Below are 16552 nucleotides of genomic sequence, written 5' to 3'. Positions count from 1 at the left end.
AGAACACTCCGGCTTACATAGATTCATTGATTGATAATGCAGAGTTAAACAAATTAGCTTGCAAGATAATATTCAGCAATATCTCGTCTTGAGTGTAGTTTTATGATATATTTGGATTGTTTGGTAAAGGTACAACCAATTTAATATACACTACTTCTCAAAAATTGGAATAATTAAGATTGTATAGACTTTTTTTTTTTTTTTTAAGAAATATCTTATGCTTACCAAGGCTGCATTTATTTGATCAAAAATACAGCAAAACAATCAAATTCAGCTTAACCATCACATAAATAAATTATGTTTGAAAATGTATTCAAATAGAAAATTATTTATTTATTTATTTGTTTGATTATTTGCTTTTCTGTTTGTTTGTTTGTTTGTTTACAGATATAGTGTGTGTGTGTGTGTGTGTGTGTGTGTGTGTGTGTGTGTGTGTGTGTTTAAATGACTCTCACAATATTCCAATTTAAATTGCTAAAATACAGAGGAAAAAAGAAAAAAAAATATACATATGTTTAAAAACTTCAAATGCATTATTAAATACAGATAATGACATGACAGCATACCTGAAAATCTTAGTTTTGTTTTTTTTTTTTTTTTATTATTTATTTATTGTCAAAATTTGGACAGCTAGTTAACTTTTAAATACAACACAACAACATTGTTAAACACTTTTTGAAACTTAAACACCTTTTGTATTTTCATACTGGTTTACAATAAACATTGTTTTTTTTTTTTTTTTTTTTTTTAGAATAATATACACATAGGAATAATGATGGTTAATTTGAAAGGCCAAAAGCACTTTGCAAGAACGCAAATGAACATAGCCTCAAACATTTGGTTATTAGCTATTAGCCATGCAAGACTGAATTCACACATAGTTGCAAAACTTGTCCACATGCAATTCATACCAGAACACAAGTATGTGCACTGACCTATTCCCTGTAATTCATATTTTTTACTGTGCAAACAGATGTTTGTTTATTCATTTATATTTTTCAACTTAGACATGAACTAACAAATGTTTTGTTTATAGTTGATGCTACATATTAAGCTGGAATAGGGACATTTTATCACAATAAATAAATAAATAACACCTTTACAATGTTATCAGATTGTAATTCATACCATAAGTTCTGCCTTTTCCTTTGTTCAACGTTTTGTTTTTGCAAAATTGAATTGAAAAGCAATCTCCTTTGTTTGGAATTGCCCTTCCTCTATGTTAATGTATTCAGAGTGTATGCAAGGGCCTAGCTACTCATGAGCCCAAGTACAGATCTATTGGCATAAAAACAGAAGAGCCAATCAACTAATGCTTCTGGATGAGCTCAGCACAGTGCTGCTAATGCAGTCAGATGGGCTATTGCGATGTGGATGGGTCACACAGGTAAGTAAAACATGCTCTGACTACATAAAATTAATCTTTTCTAGGTGGGGAAGTGGAGTGCATCTGGGGGGCTGAACATCACCGAGGTCCCCAGGCAGAATGGCATGAACATCACTGACTCACTTTCCAACCGCTCTCTGGTCATCACCACCGATAATGTCAATGACATTCATATGCGTGAATGAGAGAACTATATATCACTCTAACATCCAATTTAAAACTCCCCCCCACCCCCCCAAACCCCCCCCAAATTTTACTTTCTTTTCTAGTGTGCTTTACCTTGTTTCAGGTCAGCTTATGGGCTGCATTTCAAGTAATAAAAACACCTGATTCTCACTTCCTCTCACAGAAATGCCAAATAGCTCTGTCCCTTTCAGTGTCTCAGTCCTTGAAATAAATCGACCTGGCTGAATCAACAACACAAGATGTCTTCCCCTGTTTAAAAACATAGTTTTAGCCTCAACCATCTACCCTGACTGCTTTAGTACGCAGGATAACCATTTGAATTGTAGACAGTGCCGACTCTCAACACATTTTGGTCATCTGAATTTGGAAATTAAACTAGAGTTAATCATAATGAAAGTCTGTCATAACAACTCTCAGAGAGTTTATCATGGTAAGATACATGGCAATGTTAATGTGTTTGGTCTTTGTGGAACAGATCTGCTACACTGCTGCTGCAGCAGAACAAGTATTGAGACTTGCAACTACTAATGCATCCACAGATACGCTGCTGTGAGCATGGAAGAAATATTGCTGCTGCATATATAGCATATGAAACAACCCAATACATAACATACATGCAATTGCCCGGTAGAAGATCTATACAGGTGGAGCTGGGGAAGGTGGAGGGTTTCTAAAGCATGCTGCAACTGCTACTTCAAGCACTTGGTTCAAAAACATTTTTGTTATGCTGGTTGAAAGTCTCTTGACATCCTGATAGCAATCACTAAGTTAAGTGGTCTAAATTTATTTATATGTATTTATATCATCTGTGGAAGACGTAGGACCATAACATATTAGTCCAATCAAAATATTCAGTCCGAAGATTACGATAGGTCCTGTCTGCCCGTCAAAATATGTATTTGTGTACAGTACTTCTGCCCACCCTGTTTGTGCAGACATGATATGTCATCAGCGTGTTTGAGCAAGAATGAAAGCGTTATTATTGTAATGTTATTCATTTTGTACTGTAATGTTTTTTCACCGGTGAATGAGACATGAGGTCCTCTGACAGTGTTGCATTTGCTTTGCACAGTGATCTTGCTTTCAAAGCTAGCTTGCTATTGCTGGGCTTTCCGATATTGCCTACACTACCTTTAATGATTTGTTTCCATAAAAATGTTGCCACATTTTTGCTTGTCTGTTTACACAGGATATCTTTATGCTTTAAAAACACAGCAGAATGGGACAAAGAACAAATATCTCGAGACAGGTTTTTCAGTGTTTTTAACTTAACATGAAATCTTATGGTGCAAAACACTGAGGAAAATAAAACACATCAGTGACAAATTTGTATGATTTAGAGAAATTATTATTATTATTATTAGATAAAACAGATTGTTGAAGAAAGAATTAAAATAAAATACTGTTTCAGTTTTTCTACTTCATAATGTTTAATTAACTTGAATGGTTAACCATTGCACAGGTACCTAAAAAAACAACAACAACAAGAAAAAAAAAAAACACTGAATTCACTTATTAGATAATGCCACTGACCCATACCAATTTGATTTCTTTCCATAGGAGATTTTCAGAGATTTACTATAGACATGTGACCTTAAATTATTACTGTTACAAGCAGATGCATGCTTAGTGAAATTCTGCCAGATAATAGCACAAATGACGTGTCTTAAAATAAATGTGTGCCCATTCAACACTGCATCATGGATTCCCGGAGGGCTGCCTTTACAGATGTCGCAGGAATGTTTCAGGATTTTGTGGTTCTGGCAACAGCTTCTGTGGACTTATTTTGGGCAGGCAGATAAGTTATCAACAGGGATAAACACTGTCATTAAATGTGGATGTGGAATGAACTGCAAGGCTATAATTTTGTGTTAAGTTCTTGATAGGATATAATCAGTTATCTTCTATGGTACCAAGCAGTGGTCATGGGTTTTGTTATCTGAAGATAGAAACCAAGGAATTTTTTTTTATTTTTTATTTTTTTTTGGCATTGAACAGAGATACTGAATAAGGGTCACTTGAAAAGCGAAACAATTTTGAATATGAATGAATAATAGCACATCACACATAGCAATTGTGGCAGATAGAAATTATAGTGTACCAACATCCAAAAGCTTCATTGACAACAACTTCCTTCAGAAATAATACAAACTGGTGCTGGGACTGCCAAAGTCTAATTTGTGGACCTTGGAATATAATATGATCATATTATTGCATCAGCTGACAAATAAGAATCCCAACTTTTGTCTGGTATCATTGCTCAAATTATAAAGGCATACATCTTTGCTTTGATTAAACAGTTTGTTTCATACTTCAGTCAGACTGATTGCTTTCTGTTACAGTTCATACAGGAAAAGAGGAAAAAAAAAAAAAAAAACCTTTGATTTGCCACCGAACCTTAGGGAATTTTACAGATTGGGGACTTAGAACAGATGGTAACTGTTATAGATGATTTATTTATTAATTATTTTTTTCGGCCACACAAACTTTTTGATCAAGATAATTGGACAACTTGTACAAAGTTTTGTTTCATTCTACGTCCATTCAATCCATGGCTCATGACACCTAAAAATACATCCATTTCAGTTTTAAAAAGTCATAATATTTTATATTAAAAATATGAAGAGTTTGGTTCCAAAACACATTTATTATAAAATGTCTTTTTTTTTTTTTTTTTTTTTTTTAAATGCAATAAATCCATTGAATCAATACGAAAGTTATTTTTCATATTGAAACTGATGAAAATACACAACATAGTAAGTTGATCCACATATGCCAGCCTCTGAATTTGGTCAGTACTAGTCTTACAGTATACACAGGCACTGGACTAAAAATACATTCATCAGTCATTACTTCCAAAATTAATTCAACGGGTCATCTCGTTAATGCTATTAATTAAAGCAATAAAAGAAAAGTTCATCATGAACAAGAACATGAACAACAATATCGCATTAGACCACAGAAATCCAAAATGTCATTTCCCTTACATTCATTTCCAGAAGTGCATTCATCTTTGCCATGTTACATTCATTTAGTTGACTAGTGCTATGTGCTGTATTAACAAAAACATAAATGGCATTAATGAAAACACTAACACTGACAAGCTACGCAATATCACATTCATAATGAATGCGATATAGCGTAGCTTGTCAGTGATTTATTCCTCTGTGTATTAAATGCATCTGAATAATTTCCATCTAAAAGCACGTAATGGAGATTTACTATTAATCACAGAACTGGCTTTACTGACGAGATGCTCATGACAATCACATGCGATTTATCGTGCAGCCCTTGTTTGTTGATCACAAAGTACAAAGTAGATGAGGAAAACTAGGTTGTCGGGTGTATTCAGAGCGCTGTCATTACGGTCTAGAGTGCGTGGAATGGTGTGCTGTGATTGGTTGAGAGAATATATCGCATTCTGCAAGAAAAGGGAGACTGGCGTTTGTCGCGGTTTGGAAAAAAAGGGAGAAAACATGACCTAATAACTCTGCGAATATTGCATTTTTCGTAAAATTAAAAATGGGCTTTTCAAAAGATACCAGAGACAATACTGATTTTAGCGGAAACTCAAAAAAAAAAAAAAGGTGTTTATCGCATTTTGGAACCAAACTCTTCATGTATAAATCACATGAATAGATCTGTTGCATGTCAGCAATTTATGGTACTTGCATGTAGCTTAATATTTCTTATATTGTATTTATTTTGGGACAAAATTAAAATGATTATTTCAAATGTATCGTTGTGATCATGTTGAATTGCAAAACTCTTTTGTTGCTATTGAGGTGGGGTAGTTTAGGGACAGATCTGGTTCGAAGTGTGGATGAAGGGGTAGGGGTAGGTTAATTGCAGATGTAACTACAGAAATTAATTACAAATGTAATTACAGGAATGTATTTATAAATAAAAGTACAATGTAAAAACATGTATGTACAAAATAAGTGCATTGTATCAAAAGATTCAGTTAAATTTAAGTACATTTAAGTAGAGACACTTAATATAATTTAGGTCTGTATTTGTGGAATGGGACTATTTATGTAATTGACTCACAATTAATACTTAGTTACTGAGAGTGCTGACAAAGGCCTTTGGAAAACGCTCCTGTGTGACTATTAGTCCACATCTCTCAAATAATTAGTGTGTTTACAGTCTTTTCAGAGTGCACAGATCTCAGATCTTGATAGATCCCACTTCAAATATTGTTCACAACAGTTTAAAACATCTGTTATTATTAAGAAGTCTGGACAGGGCATAGCATTACAATGGAACTGATTCTCCAATTCAGTTCAAGGATGAACATGCATGACAGGAGCGCTAGTCCTGCTTTCAGCTGCCAACTGAATACTTTGGATTTTCTGTCCAGCTTGAATTGTGCCATTTTTATGTTGTCTTTTCTGGCTAAAATGGAATGTTGTCAAGGCTAGAAGGATGTCACAGAATGTTTGATGAAACACATAGTGAAGGTCACCTTGAGGGAGTTTGATCAGAAGCACGACAAGCAATAAATAGAGCAGTCCTGAAATAACTGTATAACTACTGGTGCTGACATAATGCTTCATTAAAACATCTTTATCTGTCTTCATTACGGAAGATGTCACAGGTCAAGGGATCTGATTTCTCAAGGACTATTCCATTGAATTTCCACCTTAATAAGTCCTCAACTTTAAGCAGACACCTTTCTCACTGTCACTTGCTTTGAAAAAAACTCAGAAATGATATGTACTGTACTTCTTTTTTGTTGCTATTGTAAGGGTATTTGTTCACTCAAGTGAATGTCTTCTTTGAATATTGCTGGTTCCTTGTTATTCCACATTTAGTCCCTGCCTGCTTGGTAGATCCAGTAGGTCAAAAAAGTGTGTGTGCACAGTACCAACAAGCTCAAAATGAACAATTTAATGATAGGTGTGCTATTAGTCATGCTCAATAGCCATCAAATGTTGATAGATAAGCAAGTGTGAATATAAAAGGCAATGTCTGTTGGTCCTTGGCAAAGCCTTGGAGGTCTTAAGACTGGTGTCCAATGAGTAATACAATAGATATAAAGCCCTGTGTTGGCTTGGGGAATTCTTAGATGTCTAAGTACACAGACAGTTTTACAGAACAATCCCAGTTGCACCCACTCAGTTGAGTTTTAATGTCTGATTAAACTGTTCCACTAAACCATCTGTTCGTAGATGGGAAACTGAAGTACAGCAACTTGCAGAAGCCCGTCACAAGCTGGGATACTTTCATGGTTCCGTAATAACAGAATTTCAGTATTGTGATGGGAACTCATCTGTAGATTAAGTGGAATAATTTGCAATTTAAAATATATATTCTGGATGATTTTGGCAGCAGACCCATTAGATGTCTTTTCAGTGCACTTCAAGGGAATCTCAATCATATGTGGCATAAGACAACTACTGTAGGCAGTGACCTCTGCAGTATGGGAACACACTTAACATAATTTCAGATGTTGTAGAACCAGGTTCAGGCTCGGCAGCAAGGCGATAGAGAGATCTACAGTTCCTACCTACCCAGGCTCATTGGGATTCGTGCCTCTACCTAAATTTCTGCAAAACTAATACTTTAGAACGTTAGCATCACATACACAGCTTCATATGTATGGGTCTTCTAACGCAGCAGGTTTGCTCGGTAGCTTATCTGATACAGCATTGCGCTTGTGAGGTGAAGCACTCTGGTACGAATCCTGTGAAACTTTCTTTCCATCAAGCCTTATATTGTGGATTGGGATATACATTTTAAGGATGTGTGGGTCATGGAAGATGTTCTATGTACAACATGCCTACATGTTTTATTCGTAAAACATTCCATGGTAATATACGCTTATCACTGTGGCTCAGCCCAACAGGAAAGTGCTTCAGTTCTGAGAGCCCCTCAGGACCAATGTCTCTAGGATTGTGGCTGTGCTTTCTCACTCTCCCACTTTCTAGCCAACATTTGAGTACCTCATGCCAGCACTCCTGCATGAGCCAATCCCAGGAACATCTTGGGGTCTTTCATGTATAGCACAGCTTTCTTCAATGTGAGGGAATGCAGAAGGCAAGACAAAATAATGACCTGTAGAGATTGTCATGGACCACTGGAATAAAATAATGTCAGGGTAGGATGGTTGAAACATGGGAATGCATAATGTATTTTCACCGATGTTTCCTGAAGTAACCCAACAAATCTTGACATCTAATGCAATTTTATGTGTTTGTTACACTAATTTACACTGTGCTTAAACTTTTACATTTTATGCAACTCTGGTGCAAAACAGAATTGCTTCAGACTGGTTTGAGGAAATCTATCCCGATACTTAAATAATTTGGTGAGCCAACATTGCTATCTCAGTCCATTCAAACAAACAGTCGGCAATTTTATAGTGGCAATGAAATTGCTTGGTGCAATCTATCTAAAAACATTTTGTGACATGGGTTATGTAAAAAAAAAGAAGAAAAAAAAAGAATTTGTTTGCCATTGAAAATGAGCCAGTTATCAGTTGGAATTACTTCTACTCAGAGAGGCGTGTGTACAGTAAACTCAATAAGAAACCTCAGCTCATTTGAAGATGCTTCTCATTGGATATTTTGTATTTGTACAGGAGGAGCCATATGTCATGCTTAAGAAGTCTGACAAGGCACTCGTCGGCAATGACCGCTTTGAGGGCTTCTGTATTGACCTGCTTAAGGAGTTGGCCAGCATTCTGGGGTTTTCCTACGAGATCCACCTGGTGCCGGATGGAAAGTATGGGTTTCAAGATGATAAAGGCCAGTGGAATGGGATGATAAAGGAACTCATGGAACATGTAAGTATTCACATAGCACAGCATCATAGCAGTTTAGTAACGAACACCACTAATACTGTTTCTGCTGACTCAGATTTACCAGTACCTGCATCTCTAATTATACCTTTCACTTTAATAAAGCCTTTCTGCTGGTTTTCTGATGTCTAAACAGAATGCCAAGATGACACAAAAACGCAGTTAACTAAACGTGTTGCTCATTCCAATACTGCTTCCTCTCACAAAAAAAAAAAAAAAAAAAAAAAAAAAAAAAAAAACGTGCTGCAAAGGTGACAGAACACACCTGGATCGCATTGACACACCACAAAGACATGGCGGCAAGTGCTGCCACAGCGAAAACATGTTTAAATGCCTCTACCGAGTCAGCAGAACTAGACAATCCTGAAAGGTGATTCCCCTCAATGTAACCCAGCCCATTCTCTCAAGTCTCAGTGCTGTCAGGCTGGGGGTGTAAGCCCTGTCACAGGAAAGGGTGCTGCTGTGCTGGCTTCCCATCCCATCGCCCTTTTGCTGTCCTCACCCTCTGAGGTCACCAGAAGCCCGGGGCTGGAGAGCTGTAATAGTTTAAGTGGCATTTAGTGGAGGAAGTCATATGGTGGGAGTCAATGGCGAGGTGCTGCAAGGGTTGGGAGAGGTGACTTACTGCAGTGGCACTTAATCTTTCTTGTGCTTTGGCCAGATCTGGCCCAATTGCAGTCACCTTAAGGGGAACAAAGGGATTATGGCTGGAAGAGTCAAACATGGAGATGGGGTATGTGTGTGTGTGTGTGTGTAAATGGCTGGAGATTAAAAAAGTATAGGAAGTACATAAGTGTCTCATCAAATTTAATGAAATGTAATAACGCTTAAATTAATTGTCATTGCTCCTTGAAATCTAAGAAACTGCAAGGTGCAAATTATGGAGGCTTGAGGTTAATTCAGAATTGAACCCCAACAAATAAAGGGGGGTGCAGGTTTAGGCATTAAAGGATATTTACACACATGAACCACAGTGTTGCACAATTAGGGAGAATGAGAAAATGCTGCTTTGTTACCTGACTGATTGAAACATTGCATTGTTTGGTAAACAGTGTTGAGTATGGCGTTATTTCCCTGTCAAATGTCGACACCCCATCACAGAAACACAAAACTCCACAAACATAACGCGCTATCAGATACACATCTCCATAGATAACATAATTTTACTGGGGCATTTTGCCCCCTTATCTTAGAATCCCCCGAAATATTTGTTCAGATTTGAATATAGCAGTTGATCTCGCTACGTAGTTAATGTTTAATCACTGGTGTGATTACACGAGACAATGTGTTAATTATCAGACGTAAAATATTATTTTTGCCTTTTGGAATCGGCTTTCAAATCTATTTGGCTAAAAAATCTCACTTTCAATGGGCATGGCACGTAGTGTGAACAATGTGGTTGGCAGTCTAGGTAATTTATATGTAAAATAATCCAATCGCCCTCTTCCCAGACATTTCTAAGATACATCTGACATATTTAACATCAAAACAAATAAAACTGATTACCTGAGATCGTCGATTCGGCGGATCCATCTCGGTTCGTCTTGATTGAACTTCAGTGAACTTATTCCATGTGTTCCATGTGCGGTTCAATATCAACCAATAAGATTCCATGTACGATGTACGATGTCATTGGTCAGTCGTTGAAGCCTATTTCTGATTGGTTGTTGCCGTTTTGAAAGCGTTTATGCCAAGAGCAAAGAGAAAGAAATCGAAGAGAAGAGTTCTTGGCCATGCGCGAACGCACGGGACACAGTCTAAGCACATACACGCTTACTTTAAGCGAAGAGGAGTGATTCGCGATTGCACTGAACCTTTTTTTTTTTTTTTTTTTTTTTTTTTTTTTTTTTTTTTTTTTTTTTTTTTTTTTTTGGGGGTCTCTCGTTTTAAGTACAGGCATACTCTCTGAGCGAGCCTAGAGAAAATTCTTACAAGAGCAACGTGTATCTGAGAGCGCGCGCCCAGTTCCCGCACGCAAGCAGAGAGATTCCCGCTCCGCACATTATATTCCGAGCGCGAGGAGAGAGATTCGCGCTCCGCACATTATATTCCACGCACGAGCAGAGAGATTCGCGCTCACGCATTATATTAATGTACTTTCACGCTACAATAATGCGCTCTCAACATTTGACAGGGAAATAACTACATAGTTGAGCAGTAACGCATTACTTTGTAACGCATTACAATAATTTGATTACTTTAGTAACGGAGTAATCTTACACGTTATAATTTTCAGAATAGTAATTAGAGTATAGTTACAAGCCGAGGTCTCTATACGTTACTGCCGCGTCACATTGCTGACAGAATGGAGTGTTTTATAATCTAGAGATTGTAAAAAGGATGTAGCAGACACACTGTAGAGTCAAGTGCCAGTGGATTAGAGACCTGCTCCCGCGAGACCCAATGCAACAGAGTGCGGCACGGGAGAAGATGCTGGTGTGAGCGGGTAGACACTTGTGCATGCAGGATGCAGGAGAATAAAATGATCACGGGACTCCCGCAAAATATAAATATCTAAACATAAAATATCTAAAACAAATAAACTGTTATTCATCTATTGCACAAAAGCAACATGAAGTAGTATAAAATATAAACGATTGACAGGTGCAAGCAGAGTTTCTAATATTAGGCTATAACACGTGTTTGCTGCGTTGAGCAATGCAGTGCTGAAATTTGCGTGCTCACGAACCCTTTCATTATAACACACGAATTGTAGACATTATAAAAGATTCATTATACATATATTTATTGTGTTATAACTGAGATGTCTTTTAGATATTATAAATGCAGCGCTCTTTGCTGGCATTCTGCCAGACCATGCACGCAGCATCCGCTTGCTTTAGTTAAAAATAATGTTTTCTGTGAATGTTGATGCTTTAATAACAAATATTTATCGGGAGCGTGTATGCTGGGACTTCATAAATTTCATGGAGAAAAAAGCAATGTAACTAGTAATGTAACTAATTACTTTTGAAATAAAGTAATCAGAACAGTAACGTGATTACTTTTAAAAGGAGTAATCAGTAATTTGATTACATTTTCAGAGTAACTTGCCCTGTTGGTAAATCAATTTTGGAGCTGTAATTTAATCATGCATACATTTTTATTTTCTTTGTTTAAAATACTGCTTTTCACCATATAATGTACTGATAATGATACATGAAATTGCAATTGTTTTAACTTTTTTTATGCTGAAATATTAATGTCATACACTGTTCAAACGTTTGTAGTCAGTAATATTTTATGCAATTATATTTCAATAAAATGATATTAAAATATTAAGCAGCACAACCAATTACACCAAATCAGCATATTAGAATGATTTCAGAAAGATCATGTGACACTGGGGACACTAAAGTTTAATGATGCTGGACATTCAGCTTTCCTGTCATAGGTGTAAATTAAGTTTAAAATATATTCAAATATAATATTATTATTTAAAATGGTAATAATATTTCACAATATTATTCTAGCCGTGGTGAGCATGGTGAAACTTCTTTCAAAAACATGCTCCTGGAGAGCTACCATCCTGCAGACTTCAGTTCCAACCCTGCTTCAACACACCTGTCTGTAATTATCAAGTAGCCCTGAACACCTTGATAACCTACATAAGCAGACAATGTTTGTTGTTAGAGCCTAAACATCTAGGACAGAAGCTCTCCAGGAGGAGGGTTGGAGATCACAGCGTTACACTATTAACTTTAATAACTTACTGTAAAACTTTATGAAACTTTTTGTATGTCAAATTATTCTATGCATTTGGGGTAAACCACATCTCATTGACATCTTATTGAGCCAGTTTCGTATGCATAAGGTAATTATTCAGTAAATATTCAACAGGGTTGTAGATGGGTCTGTGTTTTTAGGACTGTAGCCTCTAACCCTTTATTTCCTCACATAATTTGAGAGGAAAGCAGTTGACGCACTGACACGGTCAGACAGAGTAGGCTAATGACTGTAGAGCAGAGCAGAGACACAATATGGACATTAAAACAAACAAACAAATGAAAAAAAAAAAAAAAAAACGGCAATTGAACTGAGGGGGGAAAAAAACTACTGAATTCTGTATTTCAGGCAACCCCAGCTGAGTTCAGCAGAGTCAGGCAAACATTAAGTTAATTACGTTTTGAATATGGATATTTTTCTTACAAAAAAATGCATTTATTCGCTACAGGATACCTTTGATCACCCCAGGAGCCATGTGAGGCACTTTTTATTATGGATGGATTCACTTTATTTCACTTCTTTTGGACTGATGAACTCAATTTTTAATATAACTTTGATTGGATTCATCTGAAAGAAGGAAGTTATATACGCCTAGAATGGCTTGAGGGTGAGTAAATAATGGGCTGATTTTCATTTATGAAACTTTCCCTTTCCCTTTATAAACAGCAGAAGGCTCTCTAGTATTGACTTTCTCCCACTAATTTTGTTGAGCTATGTTGAAAAGTGTTACTGTTGTATTTTTTTTTTATTAATGTTAACAAAGATGAATAAACACTGTAGCAAATGCATTGCTCATTGTTAGTCAATGTTGTTTAATGCATCACCTAATAAAACCTTATTGTAAGTTTTACTAATGAATCTGTAGTTGAAGTCATCTTGTTTAGCTGTATTAATAATGACAATAATTAATTGCCTTTTCCCCAAATTTAGCTGTACAAAGCAAAGATTAACCAGTCTTCCAGAATAAACAAACAGAATGAAGACTGGCTTACTATTTAGTAAAATTCCTTTAGGGATAGACTAATTGAAGAAGAGAGAAACAAGACAATGCAATTCTTATTGTTCGCGCCTTGAGAGCTGCAGCTTGTTTGAGAGATACAGACCCAATTTACTCCTGGCGTTAATCTGGTATCTGTTTGTGATGATTTGATTACAAGTGGACAGCACTAAATACATGTGTAAACCATTTGTTAGCTCATTCCACAACTGCGGGTAATACCAGATACACAGAATTTGTTTTTGCACTAGATCATCATTTATACACTAAAAAGGTGAATACAAATGGGCTCGACAGTCGTTTATGAACATGCCAAATATAATAAACAAGCTCACTTATAAAAGTTATCACAACCAAACTCCAGCTCTCTGCTTGTGATCTCATGGTGTTTTTAATCATTGCTTTTCTATAAATATTTCTCAGAAAAATTTGACCAGTTTTAGTTTCTCATCGGATGTTTTAATCCTCGGGTTCAATGCGACGGATTTGAGTGTGTAGTATACTTGAGCCTTATCAGATGGCCTGCACAGTATCGAAGGTGCAGTGTGTATTTTTAGGAGCACTCATTTTGCGGCTCAGTGCCCCTCTTGCTGCTGTCTATATAGATAAGCTGATCTGGAATCAGCAGACCTGAAAAGCAAACTAAGAAACAAGCTCTGGGACCTGACCTCAGCCTGCCACATGAGGCTGAGCTAGATAGAGTGTTTTCATGTGAGTAAACTCAAAGCCTTATCTCTGAAGACGGATTTATGGACTCTGTGATTTCTCAACCGATTCTACCCAAAAGTTGCAGCTTGAGCCTTTCATGAAAACAATTTAAGACTTGAGCGCAAAAGGAATTATTTATTTTTATTTTTTTATTTTTTAATGGAATGAGATTTCTGAAGTTATTTCCATGAACTTAGAATGGCTTTTCCAATTGCCTTGCCATTCGTACGTCAACATAAGATGCAGGAAACATGGGCTATTTTCAGTTATAGACAAGAACCCAGTTGCTCAAGAGCCCTTGTTGTGAGTGCACGGGGAACCGAGAGGCTGTTATTAATGGCTCTTGTCAAAGTTATTTATCAGCTCAATTTATTTTCATCACTATTTTTTATTAGCTCTTACAGAATTTTCATTACTTTGGTATTGTTCTTCACACGATGAGTGTGTGTTATTGCTGCCCATGACATGAACGTGTAGGGTCATCCATCGAGGGCTCATAGATTTAAAGAAGACAACAAGCAACAGAGGATTAGCACAGGGTTGTTTTTGGCTGATAACGTACCATTAAATCATAGGGTGATACATTTTTACTGTCACCCTGCGTGTTCACATAAATCATGGTTTCATAACTGAATTATCAAACGCCTTTGCCCTAGTACATCTATTTAATGGCATGTACTTGTGCAGGTTTATCAAAATAAGTCAGACGTCTTAATTTGTCTTTGTAGGGCACCAACCCACTTGAAACAAAGTATAATCAGATATGTGAGAGAAATAACAATAAAATCCCAACTTTCACAAAACAAAATAAAAATTTCAGTGATTTGCCAAAGATAACTGTGTCTCATTAACTAATAATTGCATGAACTATTTGTATTTAAATGTACAGGAGAACTTAAAACACACACACACACACACACACACACACACACACAATAAATAAATCCACCTAGCATCACATATACAGCTTCATATGTATGGATTTTCTGGTTCAGTAGTCAAGTGTGAAATGTCTCTGGTTACGCTTGTAACCATGGTTCCCAGAGAGGGAAGGAGATGTGAAAATGGCAACCTGAAGCCATGGCAAGGGGATGCACCGTCTCATTCCCTCTCGGGGAACCATGGTTACATGTGTAACCCCAGACGTTCCCCTTTTAAGGAACTTGCTCTGCGTCCTCTAGCGAACACTTTGGGAATGAAATGCCAACTATGCCATGCTGCACCGCATACCTGTCCATCTGGTGAGAGAGCACCAAAGAAGTGACAGACATACACCTTACCTTTCCTCAGGAAAGGCCCAAGCCATTGATGCCATGGGTTGCTCACAGGAATGGGGAACACAATTTCAGATGAAAGAGGGAAGTCCACAACAAGCTAAGAACACAGCTATCCTCAGATAGCTATGTTATGTGAGCAACACCTTAGCCTCAGATAGAAGCTACCTAGTCAGAAACCCTTGCAGGGTGGTAGCACAGTCTAGATAGGGGCTCCAGGGGACTACTTCTTAAAAACTCTTGTAAGGGGAGTAGTCAATTGGGTTAGTAAACAGCTATTCTCCGATAACTATGCTCCAAAGGTTCTAACTGAAGACTGCCAAGACCACAGAGAGTGGGCTATCTAATTAAAACCTAAACAGGGGAGATAGCACAGTCTAGGCGAGGGGCTCAAGGAGACCACTTCTTAAATACCCTAATAAGGGGAGTAGTCACCGAGCTGGAACACAGCTATCCTCGAATAGCAGTTTCCTCTTGCAAGGCTGAATATTGCCCAGAGCCCTAGGCATCTCATTCCCTCTCGGGGAACCATGGCAACATGCACAACCTGAGATGTTCCCTTCAAGGGAACTTGCACTGCATCCCCTAGAGGACACTCTTTTGGTAACAAAAAGACCCACTACACCATGCCATGGTCCATGCTTGTCCACCTGATGCGAGAGCACCAAGGAGTAATAAAAAGGAGGGACATCCCAACCAGCCAAACTAGAAACACAGTAGTCCTCAATTGGCTATGGGCCATCTACTTGAAACCCTAATGCAGAGGAGACAGCCCAAAGTATGAGAAATAGGGAAACTGCCTGCTTGAAAAATACTCTGAAATCAGGGGATACAGCATAGTGTGATAGAAACAAACCTATGTGGGACTGTCTAATTAACATCCCTATAAAAATGTGAGGAAGCCCAACCCTGCTGCCTGAAATATTTATCACTTTTGCATTTATTAATATTATCAGGTGGGTTTAGGGTTGGGTTTGGTATAGAGGGTTGTTATTTTCCAACACGATAGACCATAAACCTTTCAGTGACACTCCCTGGACACTTGAATTCTGAGACTGCCATAATATGTGCCTGTACCAATCTAATAAAATGTGGCCACAGTCACTTATAGGGTTAGGGTTAGGTTAATAGTTAATAACAGTTAATAATAGTTAATAATAGTGCCACTCTCATTGGACATTTCTCTTTGAAACTACAGCAAAGCATGCAGTAAGGAACGTAAAAACACTGTTGCAGAAACGTTACCACAAGCACGCATTTCCAATGAGCCTAGGTTGTTAATTTCAAATAACACAATTATTATTGTTTTACTTAACAATAATAACCCTGATTCTAAATAAGAAGCCATGTGCCCAAGGTTAGTCATTTGTATTTTCATAAAAGTGCATTTCCTTTGCAACCTTTCATAAAATAAATGTTCTATAAGCAAAATTGTATTGTATAAATATAAAATAATTAAATAAATATAT

General features: G+C 37.1%; 1 protein-coding gene across 1 annotated transcript in view; it reads left to right on the top strand.

Moving 5' to 3' along the window:
- LOC109105284 (glutamate receptor ionotropic, kainate 3-like) overlaps nucleotides 1-16552 on the top strand; it is a 124257-nt gene that overhangs the window by 73624 nt on the left and 34081 nt on the right. Inside the window, exons 9-10 of the mRNA XM_042755774.1 lie at nucleotides 1432-1545; nucleotides 8160-8363. Of these exons, the coding sequence (XP_042611708.1) occupies nucleotides 1432-1545; nucleotides 8160-8363 (318 nt within the window). The remainder of the gene's footprint in view (nucleotides 1-1431; nucleotides 1546-8159; nucleotides 8364-16552) is intronic.

The sequence above is a fragment of the Cyprinus carpio genome, unplaced genomic scaffold, assembly GCF_018340385.1.
Source record: "Cyprinus carpio isolate SPL01 unplaced genomic scaffold, ASM1834038v1 S000006746, whole genome shotgun sequence".
Classification (NCBI taxonomy): Eukaryota; Metazoa; Chordata; class Actinopteri; order Cypriniformes; family Cyprinidae; genus Cyprinus; species Cyprinus carpio.
The sequence above is the reverse complement of the archived record's forward strand: the minus strand, read 5'-3'. Positions and strand labels throughout refer to the sequence as shown.